This window comes from Anolis carolinensis, chromosome 1 (genome assembly GCF_035594765.1).
Source record: "Anolis carolinensis isolate JA03-04 chromosome 1, rAnoCar3.1.pri, whole genome shotgun sequence".
Lineage (NCBI taxonomy): Eukaryota > Metazoa > Chordata > Lepidosauria > Squamata > Dactyloidae > Anolis > Anolis carolinensis.
In genome coordinates this window covers 346,802,378-346,823,453 of record NC_085841.1, presented here as the reverse complement: position 1 = coordinate 346,823,453, position 21,076 = coordinate 346,802,378, and the positions used below count along the sequence as shown (strand labels likewise).

General features: G+C 42.8%; 1 protein-coding gene across 3 annotated transcripts in view; it reads left to right on the top strand.

Moving 5' to 3' along the window:
• The first annotated feature begins 208 nt into the window (after positions 1-208).
• Positions 209-21,076, top strand: part of ccdc85c (coiled-coil domain containing 85C) — a 205,910-nt gene continuing 185,042 nt past the window's right edge. Inside the window, exon 1 of one of the 3 annotated variants that reach the window (XM_062968459.1) lies at positions 209-1,707. In XM_062968459.1, the coding sequence (XP_062824529.1) occupies positions 996-1,707 (712 nt within the window). In that variant the 5' untranslated portion in view covers positions 209-995. The remainder of the gene's footprint in view (positions 1,708-21,076) is intronic. The other 2 variants (XM_062968458.1, XM_003224837.4) reach the window with 2 other exon arrangements.

Below are 21,076 nucleotides of genomic sequence, written 5' to 3'. Positions count from 1 at the left end.
TACCTTTCCCTTTGTACCTGCTTTTTTGAAATGCCGCCCCCTGATTGGCTGGCGGAAGGGGACACCCAGCGCTTCTCCCCGGTAACTTGACCCAAAGCCGGAAAGCGAGCGCAACCTGAACAAGGCGAGGCGAGGCTGGAGCGTGGAAGAGACCCGAAGCCACGCCTCATTGGCCAATCAGGAGGCAGGGGGCGTGGCCTGGGCTCACTCCTTCACCTCCCTCCCTTTGCAAAACCGGGCAGCTCTGGAAGGGAGCGCTTGGTCGCTTGGAGCAGCAGGAGCTGCCAGGGTTGGGTGCCTGCGTTTTGGGGCTTGATCCCTTCGATCTACCCACGTTTTCCTCTTGAGCCCTTGCTTTCCCTTCTTCATTGTCTAGGAGGAAGAGGTGCTTGGATTTCATTGAATGCCCTTTTCCCTTCTCCCTCTGGCTGCGAAATTCAAAGGCAGTTTGCAAAAGGGACTGGACTGACATCATCCGGAGACCGGGAAAAATAAAAGGAGAGGAAGCAAAGAAGGAAGAGGACTATAATTATTTTATTTTTATGTCTACCTAATTTTTTTTAACACTAGGAAGAATAACCTCCAAGCAGGTTGATCGGTGAGCAAATAATTCCCTCCTACCAGCCATCTCTCTCAAATCTAGCCTTGGTTTTATTAACCTCCGGTAAGTAGATTTGCTTCTCTTGCCAGAGGCTTCCTAGAAAGGATTGCAAAGCTTTGGGACTTGATTCCTTTTCAATTTAAAGGCATGGGAAACTGCAGGGCAGGGAATACTTTGTGCAGAAATGAATGTATTTCCTTCTCTTGCTTGTCTTGACCTCCTTGAAATATTATAATTGGTTTTTTTTGGTGAATATATATATATAAACAAATATATATAAAAACGAGGATGTTGCAATAATTTTTTTTACGTTCGGTGGGATTTTAACAAAACTTTCAAGAAAAGAAAGAGACTTTACGTGTTCCTCTTAATATTGAGATAGCAGACGATAGACATGGCCAAAAATTCAGTAGAGGGTTCCAAGGAAGACCTGACCAAAATGGCAGAAGAAGACATGCTGAGGTGGAGCAAAGAAGACTTGGTGAAGCGGCTCAAGAAAGTCGAGAACGAGAAGATGAACGTCATGGTGGAGCACAGCAACCTGATGAAGGACGTCAACCGGAGGCTGCAGGTCCACCTGCACGAGATCCGGGGCTTGAAAGAAGTCAACCAGAAGCTTCAGGATGACAACCAGGAGCTGAGGGAGCTTTGCTGCTTCTTGGACGATGACCGGCAGAAAGGCAAGAAGCTCTCCAGGGAATGGCAAAGGTTTGGGAGACACACCGCTGGGGTGATGTGGAAGGAGGTGGGGATGTACCAGCAGAAGCTGAAGGAGCTGGAGACCAAGCAGGAGATCCTCCTGAGAGAGAACATGGAGCTGAAGGAGATCGTCCTGATGTTGGATGAGGAGAGGAATGGGGCCGGCTCCCGCAGCTCCATCGACAGCCAGGCCAGCCTCACCAACTTGAACGGAGGCTCCGGCACCCGGGATGTTGGCGACGGGAGCAGTACTTCCAGTACCGGGAGTGCAGGGAGCCCCGATCACCACCACCACCACCCCCTTCACCACCACAAACCTGTGGAGAACAAGGCTGGAGCTATCCGGAGGTCCATGGATGACCTTTCAGCACCGCTTCACCACAGGAGCATTCCCAATGGCCTCAATGGTAAGTCCCTGGGTTTTTGACCCACCAGTAGACTTCAAACTTATTGATAACGCTGGTCAACCTTCATTTTGGTGCCTCAGATGTTAGACCTGTTCCTTAGTATGTTTTGACCTGATGATTCCAAAAAATAGCACCAGTTTTCTCCTGTCAGCTCTAGGTTTTGAGATACGGTACGTATACTATCTAATGCTCTTTATCTGCTTAGAATCAAGAGTTGGAAGAGACCACATGCTTGCCCATAGAAAATCATGATATCTAAAAAACTAGAGTTGGTGCTGTCTTTTGAGTACAATTTTCTGAATCACCGCCCCAAATGACCCCAGGAACAGGCCTTTTTTTAGACATAGAGAAATATTTTTGTTGGACTATGTAATAGGTTATTGGACTTGTCAATCCTGTCTTGCAGATGGAAAGCTGACTTCCCAACTTCTTCATAATACTGTAGGTCATTCATTGGCCTTGTCAGCGTGAATCTTGTTCTCTCTGTCTTATGGTTCATTTCAAAGAACTCATGTCATGGCTTAATGAGGGCAGAGGTATCCCAGAACACAATTTAACATCCCTATGTTGTTTTGCAATAGTGAGTTTTGTGTAGTTGTGGACAATTTAATCCTACTACCATTATTGTGCATGGAAGCAGGTGGCTCTTATAGGGTCTGTTTAATTAATGCAGTTCAGAAAGGTGACATTTTTATTGAACCCGTTATCTCTGGTGACATATTTCACCCAGTGCTCAGTGACAGCAGCTGTCTGACTCATCACTGTGTCAGATGGACGTTTACGAATTCCTGAATTTTTGGCTTCGGTGGTAATATATTTTCCAGTATGTACACTTCTGCCACAAATCTTCTTGGGCCACCTTGAGCAAACTGCATTCTGGCTTCCCATTGTTTAGGCTTTGCCACGCATCCCCTCCACCCCACTCCAAAGAAAATCTTCTCTTCTCTGATTTTGGGGATCTTGCCAGGTCTCCTTCATTAGCAAGTGTAAAAGGGGTTTGGGACGGAAGATGCTATGGAGATGCATACATGATTTGGATGAGTGTAGGCCAGGCAAAGAGAGACCTGTTGTGGCCCAGATGGTGGCATTGTGGGGTTTATCAAAAAAACTAGTTACTCTGACTGGCTGGCTGCCTAATACTATTGTTGCTCATGCTGATTTCTATCATTGCCAAATGTTTCTTTGTTTATGTGCAGGTTGTGGTCATGCTGCCCTTCCTTGTAAGTCATGACATGTCCTCCTTTTTTGGACTATGTGATATTTCTGAAATAATCAAGTTTTGGTTGATCTTTAAAAAACCCATCAATTTTAAAGGTTTTTTTTTTACCCTACCTGCTGGATACTTGGGGCTTGATGAAAAGCATAAAAGGAATGTTAGAACAATAGGTTAAATCCTTAAATCCTTGCCACAGTGGCTCAAAAAGCATTGCCTATTTTTCTCTGGAGGAAAACTATTTTTGAACAAATCATTTTAGAGTAAACTATGCCCCCTCCCATTTCTTGTGTGCCTTCTCTGCTCTGTGAGTGATTGTGATTGGATTGTAATGAGATATTTTTGTGAATATTCATCTCTGATTACTACAGAATTCTTGTGAATATTCATTTCTGATTCATCCTGAATATGAAACTGATTTGATCTTGTGTTAAGTAAGAGAAAGTGTACTACTTACTTGATATGGGATTTTTTTTAGCTCATTTTTTTGTAGGGCTTAATAAGCAGATGATAATAGGTGGTGTATGTGAAGTATTTCATCAAATAAATTAATTTTCTTAGTGCCACACCATCAACTGCCAAATTTAGTTCAAATAAAACTTAATATAATGTTATCTGAAGATGTTTTAGCCTTTCAATAGCCACGGAACAAGTCCTTGAAAAAGAGGCTACTACTGGGTCTGTTTACATACTAATAATAATATAATAATAACTTTCTTATATCCCGCCCTATCTCCCCGAAGGGACTCAGGGAGGCTTACATGGGGACCAAGCCCAGTAATGCAATAGTAAAATACAACAATATAAAATACATTTAATCACAATGAATTAATACATAAAAACATATAAAATAATAAAAACATAAACTCAGCAACAGCCGATAACTAATAACCAATAGCCGGGCGCAATGGGCGTGTTCAAAAATTGGAGGCAAGGCAATAAATTATACATATGTAATATACTGCAAGGTCACTAAAAAGATGGGCAGTAATAAAGTGCAGTCAAATTGTGCTGAATTAGTCAAAAGCACATTGACATAACCAGATTTTCAGGTCTTTCCAGAACGTGGTCAAGGTAGGGGCTAATCTAATTTCTCTTGGAAGGGAGTTTCAAAACTGGGGGCCACCACCGAGAAGGCCCTCTCCCTCGTCCCCACAACCGTATTTGTTATGGCGGCGGGAGCGAGAGAAGGGCCTTCCTAAGTAGATCTTTATGCTGGTTTGTAGTAGAAAATGTGATCACAAAGAAAGGCTGGACCTGAACCCATACCTTTGCCTTCTGGACTTTGCACACACAAATAGTAAACTGAGGTGGGTCATCTGTTGGGCATCCTAGGAAGAGAGACGGTAATTTAAATCAAAAGTTTTCTATATATAGACTCGGAAGCATACACTTGTTAATTATGCATTTCACATCTAATGGTTTGATTCCCAGCCAAGTTTGTTAGGAAGCAGGTCTCTCTCACTGGCTTTGAACATTTCATTATTGCAGATGAGACGTATGGGGCTTTTGACCTCTCCTGATGTTGCTGGGGAAAGGAATTTGGAAGCTTCTATTTTAGTATAACTGTAATTTATCTTATTATCTAACCTATTCTAACCATCATTTATTAAAGTGGCTTGCTTTGTTTAATTCCAACTGGTTGTTTTGAAAAAATGCTAAGATGGTTGTGAATTTGCCAAAAGATAAAACAGAAGTGGGGAACAAGTGAGCCTAAATCTTGTTGTGACTTATTATCACAATACTAAACCACAATGCACATAGGGCCTAGGACCAATTTAAAAAATAAGTATGATTACAATTGCAGCTTTAGAGGGCCCTCTTTATTATAACAATTGACAAAAACATTTATGTACCATTTCTACTAATGGTTTTCTATTAGAACATGCCATTTTAATTATAATATTTGATCCAGTAATTAAAGTACATCCTGCTTCCTCTCTTTTATAAGTGGCGGCAAAAAAGCCAAAACCACCCTTGACTCTACTAGAGCATTGTCTAGTCTAATTTAAAGGTGTAGTCCATTTATTGTAACATAATTCAAGGGTCAGTAAATAGTTCCTCCACCCATTTTATTTGCACAGCAACCTTGTGAGGTAGATTACTTTGGCAGGTAGCAACTGGCTCAAAAATACCCATGAGGTTTGAGGGAGGTTTGAACCTTGTCCCATGAGTCTTAACTACAGCATAATATTGGCTATACAATGATAGAGCATCCATTTCCACCATAGCAGTGTACAACACAATAGTATGTATGTTGGGATTGTGCAAGCCCCACTTGGGAGAAGAGCAGAATATTAATCAACATATAAATGTTCTAATACATTTTCATATTCTTACCTTGGAACAAGCTACAGAACAGCTCAATGAGCTGCAGTGTTAAAATATAGTTATTGTGCTGGAATGGTATTCAGTTACTACCTCCTGTGAATGGAACTGCATATGTCCATAGAGCAAGACAGGTGGGAAACTTCAGTGTTGTCAGTACGTTAGTTTGAAAGGTGGGGGAACTACATAGGACCAGATTTTTGAGGAGATTTGGATAGTGTGTAGGAAGGACACTGTAGTACAACGTTCAAAGCACATTAGTAATATCACTGCACTTAAAATACTAAAAATGTTATAGTGGCATCAGTTTTAATAGAATACATCCTATTTCACTAAGAGAGATCTCCAAGTAGCTTTGGAATCATAACCTTCTTGCTCTCAAGGTCCTCCATGCCTGATATTCCTGCAATTGCAGCTTGGTTGTTGCTGTGATATCTCATTAAATCATGACATGCCTGTTGTGACATGACTTAATTTATTGTCAGCTTTGTTTATTGTTTACATCATTACAAATACAACACTCAGTTTGCCTATATGCTATCTTTTATTAGCAAATCAGAGATACAGAATCTTAGAATCACGGAGATGGAGGGCAATCTTGAAGGCCAGCGCATCTCAAGTGCATCTTTGATAGTGTCCATGACTGAATGTGACTGATTTGAACCATAGTTCCCAGAAGTCCACCCCTCCAAAGACTATACCGCATGATTCTCACTTATTTGTTGGCAATATGTTTTCCCACAACAGTAAATCAGGGAAAGTTCACAAATCTTTCTGACAAGCCAAACATGCACAGACATGCTGTAGTGTGTCAGTAATGTTCAAAGTTCCAATAAGTCATTGGTTTCTGCATCCTTCCTCAGTTTTCCATTCGTCTCCATGGATGCAAATTCCTCATAGTACTGGGTATGCTCATTATGTTAAGCTGGTGCTTCCTTTTTCTTTCTCAGTGGACCTGTTTTGACAACATAGTCTTTGGCATTTGAATTTGCAGTTAGATGAAGTAGTGATATGCAATGATAAAGTTGTGATGGAGAATAAAACTTAAATTACAGTAATGATTGTGGTGAGGTGTATTTCCTTGTGTTTTATTTGAAACCTCTCCCAAGGAACAAGCCTGGTCCTACATCATAAGACAGGTTAAACTGGGTGAGAGTGACCTGTCTGACATAAGCCACCCAGGGATTGAACCTGGGATTCTCATGTCATTTCAGCTCCATTACTGACAATCAGATAAGTTACCAAAGATAATGCTGCTGATTACTATCCCCATACTTCACTAAAAGTGCCATCCCTGTTGGCTGAAGTTCACAATTCGAAATGAGAATTTGAATTATACAAAGGGTAAGAATAATAGTGATACTTAACATTTAAAGGGAACCTTAGGATATCAGAATGAGATGTGAGATGTAAAAAATCCCTCTTTAGATATAGAGTCCATTGGATAACCATGGGCAACTCATAAAATTATCTTATTTTGTTGTTTTGTGCCTTCAAGTCTTCCAAATCATGGCGACCCTAAGATGATCCTCTCATGAAATTTTCTGAGGCTGAGAAGATGTGATTCACTTCAGGTCACCCAATAAGTTTCCATGGCTGACTGGGGATTCAAATATTGTTCTTCAGATTCTTAGGCAAATGCTCACAATGCTATACCTACCATGCTGACTGACTCTCTAACCAACTTCACAAATTGTTTCCCTCGCTTTCTGTAAGGTACTCAAAGCAGCTTTCATGGTCCTTACCCTGACCTCTGTTTCCACAACAAAATAAGTACGTAAGCTATCTTACCCACTTCATAATTTTGTTGTGGAAATAGACGTCAGGGTAAGGACCATGAAAGCTGCACTGAGTACCGTACAGAAAGGGAAGAACAAGGAAAGAAACAGTGTCAAGGACAGAACGCCACAAGATTCAAAGTAACAGAGTTTATTAGATTACAGAACTCAAAAATGCCCGTAAAAACACAAGGGCCAGGCAGTTTTTGCCTTTAGGAGCAAAAAGGGACAAAAGTAAATGTTCAAAAGATAAACCGGATTAAACCGGAGTTTAATCCGGGTAAAAACAAACTGCTTGCTTCAGCCTAGGTATTAACAGGACGAAAGCCAAGGAACAAAAGATACAAAGAATGCAACTAATTGGCAGCAGATTCCTCTCTGCTGCCAGCACTGTGCTTAGAGTAACTTGCGTCGCTCCCACACACACACAGTAGACAGGATCTCCAACACGAGCAATTCAGCCAAGGATTGTAGAAGTAGAGTAGACCAGTTCCGTTCCGTAAATCAAAGCCAGAAGCAGACGTTTGTAGTTTTTCCAAGTCCAAGAAGGGGGGAAGACAAGCCGTGGTCAGTTCAGTCCGGGTTCTCAAAGCAGGAGATGGCGTCCGTCAGAAAGACGACGGAAGGTCAAGCTAATAAGAGTAAGCACAGGTTTGCACAAACAAATGCCCACACAATCCCTCCCGCCGTCTGACCCTGGATTTCAATCAACTTACGTCACAGCACAGGAAAGCACACAAGTCTTCAGGGAAGCGTCCCACACACACACGGATCCCAAGCGTTTGCCCAGATTACCTTGCCCGACGCAATTTGCAATTGCTCCCAAGCCCCATTTTATGCCAGTTACAAATCTTCATCACTGTCAGCTGTCCTCCTTAACCCGGGCGTTTCCTCATCACTTTCCTCGTCAGAGCTGGAACACCTCTGACTACGCCCAACAGCATCTCCAGCTGTGGATCCCGTCCCATCCCTCCAGCTAAGCCATGGGTCTAATCCTGAAGGTCCCCATTCATCTTCTGTCCCATCATGGCCAGTGGCACCCAATTCCTCCCTTACCCGAGTCCAATCCATCTCATCCTCCTCTGAGCTAACCAGCCCCTCCTCCATTCTCTCCGTAAACCCTTCGAAAGATTCTTCGTCAGATGGTGCTGCAAATATGTCTCGCAGTCTTTTTCTCTCTCGCTCCTCGAGAGTATCTGACTCTCGAGGAGTCTTACGCCCACGTCTGTCAGTAACAGAGCCATGAGGCTCAATCATAACACTATCCCCTCTCACAAAGGCCTCCTCCCCCGATGGCGGAGAAGTGGCAGTGATACCCTCCGCTATAGCACCACGACGACTAGAGGTATCAAGTTTCAACAGCGAACGATGAAAGACTGGATGGACCTTTAAACTAGACGGTAAACGCAAACGAAACGCAACGGAAGAAATCTTTTTAACGATAGGAAAGGGACCCAAATACCGAGGCGCAAACTTTCCCCCAGCCTGTTTAATATGTTTGGAAGATAACCACACCAAATCCCCTTCTTCCAACTCCTCCCCTGCCTGCCTGTGGCGGTCAGCCTGAGTCTTCTGCGTTGCCTTAGCTTCCAGCAGTAAGCGACGGGCAACATCATGCAATGCAGCCATTTCCGTAGAGCGGTACACAGGGTCCGAAGAGACCACATTGGTCGACGGCGCCACACCTCCCCGTGGGTGAAAACCATAAGTTAGCTCAAACGGCGTATGCTGACTAGATGTGTGCACCGCATTGTTGTAAGCAAATTCCGCCACCGGTAGCCACTTCACCCAAGCCGTGGGTTGATCTAAACAAAAACAACGCAGATATTGCTCTAAGAGCCCATTAACCCGTTCCGACTGTCCATCCGTTTGCGGATGAAAGGCTGAAGAAACGTTTAACTTAGTCCCCAAGCACTCATGGAAATGTTTCCAAAAGCGTGACACAAATTGCGGAGCCCTATCTGAAATAATCACCTCGGGTGCCCCGTGCAAACGATAGATGTGCTTAGTAAATAGTAAGGCCAACGTAGGGGCCGCCGGAATGGTTGAACAAGGAATAAAATGAGCCAGTTTACTAAATAAATCCACCACCACCCAAATACAAGTATAACCCCCAGACTTAGGCAAATCTGAAATGAAATCCATGGAAATGATTTGCCATGGCCTGTCCGGAACAGGTAAAGACGACAACAACCCTCTAGGGCGCCCAACAGGCGTCTTACTCTGCTGGCAAACGGCGCAGCTGTCACAAAAGCGCAGAATGTCTTGCCGCATCTTTGGCCACCAATAGCTCCTGGTAATGAGCTGCACGGTCTTGAATCTGCCAAAGTGCCCAGCCATGGGTTCGTCATGGTGGGCTCTAATCACCTCCAACCTGAGGGCCCCCACTGGTACGTAGACCTGCCCCCTGCGTACCAATACTCCGTCTTGATCTTGTAGATGCGGCAGTATGGTACGATTACCTGCTGAGAGCAGCATCAGTTGCTCCTGTGTCCACACATCATCCCTCTGAGCCTCAAGGATCTGGTCATGTAACCCGAGCTCATTATCTACAACACACAGAGAGGCAGTAGGCAAGATGGTCTGACATACAACCTGCTCATTGGTCTTAAACTCCGGCTTGCGGGATAAAGCATCGGCCCGCAAGTTTGCCTTCCCCTCTACGAACTGCACCTTGAAGTTAAACCTGGAGAAAAACAAAGCCCATCGGATTTGACGCTGGTTTAACTTCTTTGCTGTTTGCAAGTGCTCTAAGTTCTTGTGATCAGATCTGACCACGATCTGGTGCCGTGCCCCTTCAAGCCAGTGCCGCCACACCTCAAACGCCACCTTAATCGCCAACAACTCCTTCTCCCATATGGTATAGTTCTGCTCGAAGGGTGTTAGTTGCCGCGAGTAAAATCCACAGGGACGCAAGGTCCCTGAGGAATCCTTCTGAGACAATACAGCCCCCAACGCGTAGCTAGAAGCGTCCGCTTCTACCACGAACGGTTTGTCAACATCAGGATGGGTTAGTATGTTGTCTGATTGAAAACTAGACTTAAGTTGTAGAAACGCCTCGTGAGCTTCCCGCCCCCACACAAATGGCTGTTTCTTGCGCAGAAGCTGCGTCAAAGGTACCGTGAGCTTTGCAAAATTCGGAATAAACTCCCGGTAGTAATTAGCAAAACCTAAGAACCTTTGTACATCCTTCTTAGTTTTCAGCTCCTGCCATGAGTTGACGGCGTCAACCTTATGTGGGTCCATTTTAAGTTCCCTACCTGACACTACATGACCTAGGAACTCCACTTCAGGCACATGAAAGACGCATTTGGAAGCCTTGGCGAAAAGCCCATTAGCCCGCAGTCGGTGCAGAACCTGCTTGACATGTTGACGATGTTCTTTCTCGTCCTTAGAAAAAATCAAGATATCATCCAAATAAATCACTAAAAATTGGTCAATTAGGTCCCTGAACACATCGTTCATGAACCTCTGGAAGACCGCAGGAGCATTACAAAGCCCAAAAGGCATGACTCGGAACTCGTGGCATCCGAAACACGTGTTAAATGCCGTCTTCCATTCATCCCCTTCCCGTATACGGATTAAGTTATAGGCCCCCCGCAGGTCAAGCTTGGTAAAGACCTTAGCCCCTTGCACCCTTGATAACAGTTCCGAGATTAAAGGGAGCGGGTACCTATCCCGAATGGTGTATTTGTTTAGGATCCGATAGTCGCAGACCAGCCTAAGTTCCCCAGTCTTTTTGGCTACAAAGAATACTGGTGCCGCAGTTGGAGAACTAGATGGGCGAATAAACCCCTTGGCTAAATTGTCATCTAAAAACTCCCGCAAAGCTTGCCTTTCCGGTACAGTCAAGGCATACAGCCTCCCTGCTGGCAGTTTCGCACCTTCTGCCAACTTGATGGCGCAATCATATGGCCTGTGCGGTGGTAATTTGTCCGCTTCTCTTTTACAAAATACATCAGAGAACTCCCCATACTCAGCAGGCACTCCCTCCATATCAGCATGAGTAACGTTTAGAGTGCAACAATCCTGCCTCTTTAAGATCACTTTACGTGTTGCCCAATCCACTTGTGGGTTTACTACAGCTAGCCAATCCATCCCCAGGATCACATCATATCTAGGCAAGCTCGTAATATCCCACACAAACGTTCCCGTTACTCCCTGCACCTCCCACGTTACTGCTGAGGTTTCCTGATTAACCACCCCAGTCTCCAGCAGTCTCCCATCTGCTCCCTCCACCCACACGTCGCATGCCTTGCGCACTCTAGGAATGCCATGCTTCTTAGCAAACTCAATATCTACATAGGAGACCGTAGCTCCTGAGTCCAGCAGTGCCAGAGTAGAAACAAGTTCCCTTCCCCCAACAGATAATGTAATGGGTACGAAAACATGCTTCCTTCCCTCAGTTGACTGCTTGAGGAGCCCTAGTGCGTTGGACTCACGTCGCACTAGGGCTGGCCTTTTCCCGAAAGCTGGGAAGGTTTCACATTACAATTTTTGGCAAAATGCCCAGCATTCCCACAGTACAAACACAAGCCCAGCTGCCTCCTACGGCTCTTTTCCTCTGTAGACAGCTTTTTAAAAACCCCAAGCTCCATGGGCTCTTCCCCCATCACCACAGGTGCCCTGGTTACATGCATGGGTGGCGCACACATTGCTTTTGAGTGTTTACGAGCCTCGAACCTTGCGTCTAAACGCAGCACCTTAGCTACTAAGGCGTCCCAGCTTTCAGCCGGCTCCAAGCGTGCTAATTCATCCTGGAGCATATCACTTAACCCGGCAGTAAATAAAAGCATGAATGCATTTTCCCCCCAATCCAGCTGGTGGCGATACAGGTTAAACTTATTTAAGTAATCCAAAACAGTCCCCTTTCCCTGTTTCAACCGATACAGAGCCCACCCAGCGTTCTCCGTGCGGAGAGGATCCCCAAAAGTATCAGTTAACAACCTTTTGAAATTATTCAAATTGTCCTTGACTGGGTCATTTCCCAAAATTAAATTAGTGGCCCATTGTCCTGCGGGACCGGTCAACAAACTCAAAATAAAAGCCACCTTACTAGTGTCAGTAGGAAAAGCATGAGCACTGAGCTGAGAAAAATAAAGCTCCACTTGTGCCAAAAAGGTTGGCAACTTGCACCTGGTTCCGTCAAAGCGTTCAGGAGTCAAAACATGTCCTTTCACAGCAAAAGCTGTTTGGCTTAAGGCCGTTTGCAATTGGTCTACTTTGGCTCTTAACTCATCCATCGTCTTCCTGACGGGTTTATTGCTGCAATAAACTTTTTATGGGCGTCGGGCAATCTGTCAAGGACAGAACGCCACAAGATTCAAAGTAACAGAGTTTATTAGATTACAGAACTCAAAAATGCCCGTAAAAACACAAGGGCCAGGCAGTTTTTGCCTTTAGGAGCAAAAAGGGACAAAAGTAAATGTTCAAAAGATAAACCGGATTAAACCGGAGTTTAATCCGGGTAAAAACAAACTGCTTGCTTCAGCCTAGGTATTAACAGGACGAAAGCCAAGGAACAAAAGATACAAAGAATGCAACTAATTGGCAGCAGATTCCTCTCTGCTGCCAGCACTGTGCTTAGAGTAACTTGCGTCGCTCCCACACACACACAGTAGACAGGATCTCCAACACGAGCAATTCAGCCAAGGATTGTAGAAGTAGAGTAGACCAGTTCCGTTCCGTAAATCAAAGCCAGAAGCAGACGTTTGTAGTTTTTCCAAGTCCAAGAAGGGGGGAAGACAAGCCGTGGTCAGTTCAGTCCGGGTTCTCAAAGCAGGAGATGGCGTCCGTCAGAAAGACGACGGAAGGTCAAGCTAATAAGAGTAAGCACAGGTTTGCACAAACAAATGCCCACACAATCCCTCCCGCCGTCTGACCCTGGATTTCAATCAACTTACGTCACAGCACAGGAAAGCACACAAGTCTTCAGGGAAGCGTCCCACACACACACGGATCCCAAGCGTTTGCCCAGATTACCTTGCCCGACGCAATTTGCAATTGCTCCCAAGCCCCATTTTATGCCAGTTACAAATCTTCATCACTGTCAGCTGTCCTCCTTAACCCGGGCGTTTCCTCATCACTTTCCTCGTCAGAGCTGGAACACCTCTGACTACGCCCAACAGCATCTCCAGCTGTGGATCCCGTCCCATCCCTCCAGCTAAGCCATGGGTCTAATCCTGAAGGTCCCCATTCATCTTCTGTCCCATCATGGCCAGTGGCACCCAATTCCTCCCTTACCCGAGTCCAATCCATCTCATCCTCCTCTGAGCTAACCAGCCCCTCCTCCATTCTCTCCGTAAACCCTTCGAAAGATTCTTCGTCAGATGGTGCTGCAAATATGTCTCGCAGTCTTTTTCTCTCTCGCTCCTCGAGAGTATCTGACTCTCGAGGAGTCTTACGCCCACGTCTGTCAGTAACAGAGCCATGAGGCTCAATCATAACAAACAGAAAGTACGTGCTTCACATATCCATTGCACATAATATACATATACACAATCCTTATCACAACTTTGCAAAGTAGCTGGATTTTATTACACCCATGTTATAGATAAGCTCATCAAAGGTTACTAAATGAGTTCACGATCAGTTTGGGTGGCCATAGGAAGGCCTTTCAACTTTTGGTGGAGAACAGGTAAATACATAACATTTCTTTGTTGCAATCCTGTTTTGCGCTAAGCATTTGTTATTTTCTATTTGTATACATTTTATTCTTGTGTGTTTGATGTTGTTCTCTATCACATTAAACTGATTTAAAGGTCTTTTCTACATAAATACTGTCTGAATGTTAATAATAACTAAAGCTAGCTATAGGAAACATATTACCCGCTTATTGAAACAACTTCACTTGGCTACTGCTTTGTTTCTGGGCACAATTCAAAGTGGTGGTCATACCCTATAAGGTTTAGGCCTAGATTATCTCCCCATATGAATCTGTCTCAATCCTAAAATCTATAGGAGAAGCCCTTTTTTCGGCCCCAGCATCATCATGGGAATGTGTGTAGAAGTATAAACAAGTTTCCAAAGTATATTATGAGCTTCTTTGAAACCTATGCAGCTTGTATTGTATAGGGAACATGGTTATTTTCTGGACCCATGTGGCCTATTTTGTAGTGCGGTTATTGCCATTTCACTGAGGAATTTATATTTTATTGCAGCACAAACCCTTGCCCTGGATTTAAGGCTGGAAGTGTAGAAAAGCTTTCAGAATGGTGATAGATATTTAGCTTTGGGGGAAAATGCTGATGTAACAAGTAAATGTTACTCATTACACTAAAGAAGACTTTGCCAGTTCCATTATTTTACAGGAGAAATTCTATTTACACCTTACCCTTCACTTCCTGTTCCAAAGTATATCTTAATACAGTAGAGTCTCACTTATCCAACCTTTGCTTATCCAATATTCTGGATTATCCAACAGGGTCTGCTTCCCTCCCAGATCCACAGCTGTTTCTCTAGCCAGCAAGGACTGAACTTTTTATGAATTTAATTTCCGACAATGTTGTTACTGTAAGTTCATTTTTTTGCAATTCTATCTTTATTTTAGTCAATTTTTAGTAGTCAATGTTTTCAATACATTGCAACATTTTGGTGCTAAATTCGTAAATACAGGAATTACTACATAATGGTACCGTGTATTGAACTGCTTTTTCTATTGATTTGTTGTAAAACATGATGTTTTGGTGCTTAATTTGTAAAATCATAACGTAATTTGTCGTCTAATAGGCTTTTCCTTAATCCCTCCTTATTATCCAACATTTTTGCTTATCCAACGTTCTGCCAGCCTGTTTATATTGGATAAGTGAGACTCTCCTATACTAGCATCATTACTTGTAATGTGTTACATCCAGGTTCCAAGAATAAGGCTATTAAAGACTACTACTCATCATCTCTTCCAGGGAGGGAGGCATTGTGCTTTTATATCCCAGTTGCTGGGAAACGATGGGAATGGGCTATTGCCCTCATGCTCTGCTTATGTGTTTCTCAGCGATGTCTGCTTGGCCAGTGTGGGAAGCAAGATACATTATAGGACTTTTTCTGCCTTTGTTCTGATTCATTTGGGCTCATCTCTTGTTATTGCAAACTTTCTGTATTTTCCAGACCCCCTCTTATGTTGGAAATAAATAAATGTGAGGAACATCCCCATGCAGTTGTTTTAAATTGCTGAGTTTCAGCCCTCTATATTTGCTGAGGTTTAGGGTTCAGGACCTCCACAAAAATGGCACCCCCCAAACAAACCATAACAAAACTATTTTTTAACTTGAGAGTACACATCTCAAAGAATTTGAAGGTCCTCTAATGGAACTCTATAATCAACTTCCACCAGAAGCTGACAATATAATCATGTAGGAGGATCTACAAATGCCTAGAGAAGTGTTTTTCCAAGGAACCTCTCATTCCTTTGGTGCACTGGTTCTCAACCTGTGGATCCCCAGAGGTTTTGGCCTTCAACTCCCAGAAAGCCTAACAGCTGGTAAACTGGCTGGGATTTCTGGGAGTTGTAGGCCAAAACACCTGGGGACCCACAGGTTGAGAACTATTGCTCTGGGGCAACTCTATGACCACCTTCTCCCAGAGGTTGAGCATAAGAGTTGCATTAGAAGACCTAGAGATTAGCTGGAAATAACATATTAATCCCATCCAAGAATAATCATGTTCTCAAAAGTAAAACCTGCAAACATGTAGGAGCTACTGTATATCTAAATGTTGAAGCTTATTTCTCTCGTTCAAAGGGTAGTCCAAATGTGAGTACAAAAATATAGCCCATTTTTCCCCATCAAAACTGTTAGCCCTACCTCAAAAGTGCCAATAGACAGGTGGTAGAAAGATAGGCTGGAGGACTGATCACAAGGAACTTTAAAGGGTAAAGGACAATGTGCTTTTGTTGGATGAAGAAATGAATTGTAAGCCGCTATGAGGATTTGAGAAGGTGCTTAGTATGATTTAAGTTATGAGATGTGTAATTTTGGAATGATGTTATGAATATCAGTAGAATGAAGAGATGGAGTTGGGATAAGCAGAAGTTAACTGCAACAATCAATGTGCATGAATGAACTAATGATATGGAGAGGAAATGATGAATATCTACAGAGTTCTACAGAGAATAATAAGCATTATACCTTTAAAGGAAATGCTGGAGAAGAGTTATACGGATACAGGTTAATGTGTCCTAGAACAAATCAAAGCTGAACTCTCCCTAAAAGCCAAGATGACTAAGTTATGTACTTTGGACATATCAGAAGAAGATATGACTCACTAGAAAAGACAATAATACTTGTTGAGATAGGAGGCAGTAGGAAAAGAGAAAGACCGCATTAGTATGATTATTACATTTATTTGTACAACACCCCCCCCCCCCCCCCCCAGGATTGAGACTCAAAAGTGGCTTACAGATGGTGGAGGCTCCTTCTTTGGAGGCTTTTAAGCAGAGGCTGGATGGCCATATGTCAGGGGTGCTTTGAATGCGATTTCCTGCTTCTTAGCAGGGGGTTGGACTAGATGGCCCATGAGGTCTCTTCCAACTCTACTATTCTATGATTCTATGATTCTATGGACTCACTTAAGGAAGCCTGAGTCTGCAAGACCTAAGCAGGGCTGTTGGTGATAGGTGACTTGGAGGACTCTCATTTATAGGATCACCATAAGTCAAGGTTGACTTGATAGCAGTCAACAACAAGGGAATCTGAATTAGTGTTGTTTCATCTTTATTATTTAGCGTTATTAGTTTTCAAAACACTTGCCTGTTTCCCATGATACTTATAAAAGCTGGAGAAAAATAACGCAAGGCTTGAATAAGCTACACACTGCCAATAAGATTTAATAGTACTTACACCACTGGCGTATGTATCTTATTTAAAACAGTCAAGTCTTTTATGAGTCACAGTAAAACTAACTGTCATAGTTACTTCCTTAAGGAATTGTAGTTGTGTGGGAAGAATCACAAACAAGCAAACAAAAATCCCCGAATTACAAAATGACAGTTTCCGACATTGCTTGGAAAAAGGATTCCACTTAAAACTGGATTCGAAGAGACTGAAATGAATAGGAAGGAAATGAAGAATACATTCAGATGTCACCTCTTTGGCACACATCCACCTCCATTTCCACAGATGTAAAGTGGGTGGTGGTGCAGCACTGGGACCTCTCAGGATGCTTTTTTGTAGCCCTTATTCCATCCCGACTGCTCAGACTAACCTTGTTCAGGGCCAAATTAGTGAATTGCTTCCCCCAGAAGTTTCTTGTAATGCTAACTTTTCATTTGCAGGGCCCCCATCTGCTGAAACCCACCATCTCCAATTTTCCAAATAACTTCTGTTTCCATATTGTATACGTATTGACACTTTTAGTGGTGTGAGTGTCCCCCAGAGAATTTTTTTCCAGAAAAAATCCTGGCCATTTGACCAGTTTGGTGATATTTGATGACTGCATCTCAACAATACTGTGTTGCTATATGAGATCAGAAACTCGACTTCTATACTTTGTCTGGGTTTGAAATTTCAGAATATTGGTGCAACCCCCCTTTTTTGTTGCTTTTCCCTCCTGCAATTGTACACGTGCATATAGATACATATGCCAGACAGATAGGTCATCTCTTTCCAGAATTCTTCCTCGAAGATAGAAGGGTTAGTCTTCATTGGTTTTAATGGTAGAACCCAGAATAAGCTTTCCTTCATTGTGAGAGACTTCAGAAAGTCCATTTTGCATTACATCCATCAGCTGGATGCTCCTGTTTTTGTTGTGTAGTTGGTGTACTAGCTCTTCCCTGATAGTTTCCAGGGAAAAACTGACATGTTAGAGAAGCATGTGTGATAACTTGCCCAAGCTTCCTCCTTAGGCTATCAAGCCACCCAACCCTGCCTCCTGTTAAAGGGTTCTTCAGGTTGAGGAAATCCATTGGCGGGTTGGCTCTTTTGAATTATTTTCTGTCTTGAGAAACAGAGAGGAAAAAAAGCAAATCTTACTAAAGACAGCTGTCAGTGTCATTTCTTTGGAATGTTTACCTGTTCCATATCTGGCTTTTGGGAGGAGCAGAAAGCAGTGGCCTATTTTGCCGGTGGAAGGTCACATACAGCCATGTTGTAACATGGAGGAAGAACTACTTTGTGAGTTGGATCTCAATAATTTGGAATGTGTTTTATTTTCTGTAACCATTGAAAATATGGTTTTGATTTGGTGACTGTCCACTTTATAGTAATGAGCAGACATCTACAGAGTTTGAATATAAGCTATTGGCAATGGTTAGTAGCTTCCATGTGTAAGGGGCAGTGAACCTGTATTTAGTTTTGGTAAATACTTTAAAGGCACCAATGTGCTTGATATATTTGGGGGTAGGATTAAGTAAATTTTGTTGCTGTTGTTGTATCTGCAGGTTATGGGGATTATCCTTGGGCAGCTCCATAAAATAGGGAAAAGGGTCTGTGATTCCCAGAATATTTAGCCAGCCTGACCAGTATTGGGGAGATAATGAGATTGAGGATTCTAGGAACTGTAGTTCAAAAAACGTACTTCCCCAAGCACCAGAGGTCATATGAAATCTGCTTTCCTACTTAGAAACTGAATATTCTTCTCCTGTTGACTAAGTTTCATAAGCATGTGTGAATGTGTACACATATGCCCTCAAGTTACCTGTTGACTTACGCACAGGTGTAACATGTATTCATTCCAACCAATTCCAACCAACCAGATCCTGCATGCTCTGGTGTTCTGTTCATTGGGCATGCTTTGGTCTTGCTAGGTCATTCCAACCAAGTACCGTGTTTCCCCGAAAATAAGACAGTGTCTTATATTAATTTTTGCTCCCAAAGATGCACTAGGTCTTATTTTCAGGGGATGTCTTATTTTTCCATGAAGAAGAATTCACATTAATTGTTGAACAAAAAAATTGAACATTTATTATATACTGTACAGTAGTTGTCATCACAAACAAGCATAACCAAACAAAATGTGAATCTTATCAAGAATTTCTTGTTACTACCATTATTTCCATGTACAACAATTTATAGTACGTACATTTACCGATCCTGCATGCTCTGGTGTTCTGTTCGTTGGGCATGCTTTGGTCTTGCTAGGTCTTACTTTTGGGGGAGGCCTTATATTTAGCAATTCAGCAAAACCTCTACTAGGTCTTATTTTCTGGGGATGTCTTATTTTCGGGGAAACAGGGTATGTCTTCCACCAAAAATAAAAAGAAGGTACGATGATGGCCTTGTTGAATGTGAAATATTTTTGTTCCTATTCCCTGTAGTATACATGCATAATGGACCTGTTTGGACCATTTGGGAAGGACTTCAAATCCTCATAAGTTCTCATATTTTCTTTCATCGTGTATTAGGCAGTATGGATCAAATGTAGCCACCTCCATTTCACTCTTTAGAAAAAGGTTTTGTGAATCGGTTCTTGGTCTCCATTTGGGCATGCTGTTATAATAGGTTGCCTTGCAAACAATGGATTCGCTTGGTTTTGTTGTAATCTGCTCATGTGTGTGAGCACGGTTCCTCCCACTTTTTGGCTGCATGTGTGGGAAGGAACGATCTGGATGTAAGCCAACCTTTTTTTTCTTTCTCCAACCCCCACCCTGGGTGGGTGGGCAGCTGAGGCCTTTCTTTCTGGGCACCAGCTTCAGACACCCCAAGGTGGTTGAAATTGATGTACAACTTGATGATAAGTCCTGTATGGGTTTCATGCATGGGAGAGATTGGGCAGATAGCATTTACATTCTCCCTCTAGTGTTATTCATGGGCTTCCCTTGAAAACCTGATCTGGAGACTGGAGACTTTGTTGTGTTTTTTTTTCTAAAGGCTTCAGTGGCTGTTCTCAGATAAGCATCAGTATTCACAGTAGTCCATCTTAAGTGCTTCTTGGAAAACACTATGAATACATATGCAAATGCGTCCTCATCTGTACGGTTTTGATTGGCATTGAAAAGTTTGTGGGTAGAGCAGCGTGTTGCAGTCTTGTTGGGCTTGTCATACAATGGCTGACGTAATGCTTAATGCTTGAGTTTGCTGCTTAAAGAAGTTTCCATTCTATCCTTTCTAACCACCCCCTCCCAGAGTATGATCCTGCAATGCCTAATATCTCCATAAAATATCTGGGAGATTAATGTTCCAAGCACAGACTGATTTTCTCCCGTTTTGATCCTTCAAAATGGGAGAAAATTAGCACATAAAAGAACAGTGTATGCCTGTAATTGCATAGGTTTTATTTCAGTACATTCAGATGGGCTTTTAATTTTAATTATATGGACACAATTGGGGAGGGGATTGCCATTTGCTGAATCCAGTGGAACTGGAAGGGGGCAATCCCACTTCCCTTTGTACCTCTCCTCCCCTGCTATGCTCACCCCTGACGTGCATTGTATTTTTTTTATTATGATTTCTTGCAAAGGGTTTCATTCCCATCTTGATCCTTTTGTAGCTTAGCACCATAAGTACTTGTGTTTCTCTCTTTCCCTACTCTCTTTTGGTTGCACTTGACAAAGTAGAAAGTGCCTAAACTGCAGCTTGTCATCTTCTTAGACAGTAAATGCATCTTTAGTGAAAGCCTTATAAAAGAGGCCAAGGTCAAGATCTGTGAGGCATCTCCCCAGGAGAGCTCTAAAAGAAAAGTCAGCAGTAATTGTTGGTTATTTCTTTCCTCTACCTTGTGAAATACAATACAGCAGATAACATTGCTTTTGCTGTACAGCACATCATTTGTTTTGTGGTGCTGGCTTTTCTAGTTCCTCTTGTCATCAGTTCAGGTCACATTATGTATAACATTGCAAACCTATATGTATCTGTCTCAGACATAAGCTCTATGGAATCCAGTGGGGGTTCTCTTAGGCAAGGTTAGTTTGACTTACCGTATATAATAGTGTATAAGTCAAATTCATGTATAAGTCAATGGCAGGATTTGGGGTACAATAATGGGTTTTGCTATGATTCATGCATAAAGGAAGCACACTGCATTTCATTCCATAATACTCACATTTTTATTCCCTTTTTGGGAGGAAAAGGGGGGTATACGACTATTACACAAGGAATTTTTTTTTGCAGCTATGGAGTCA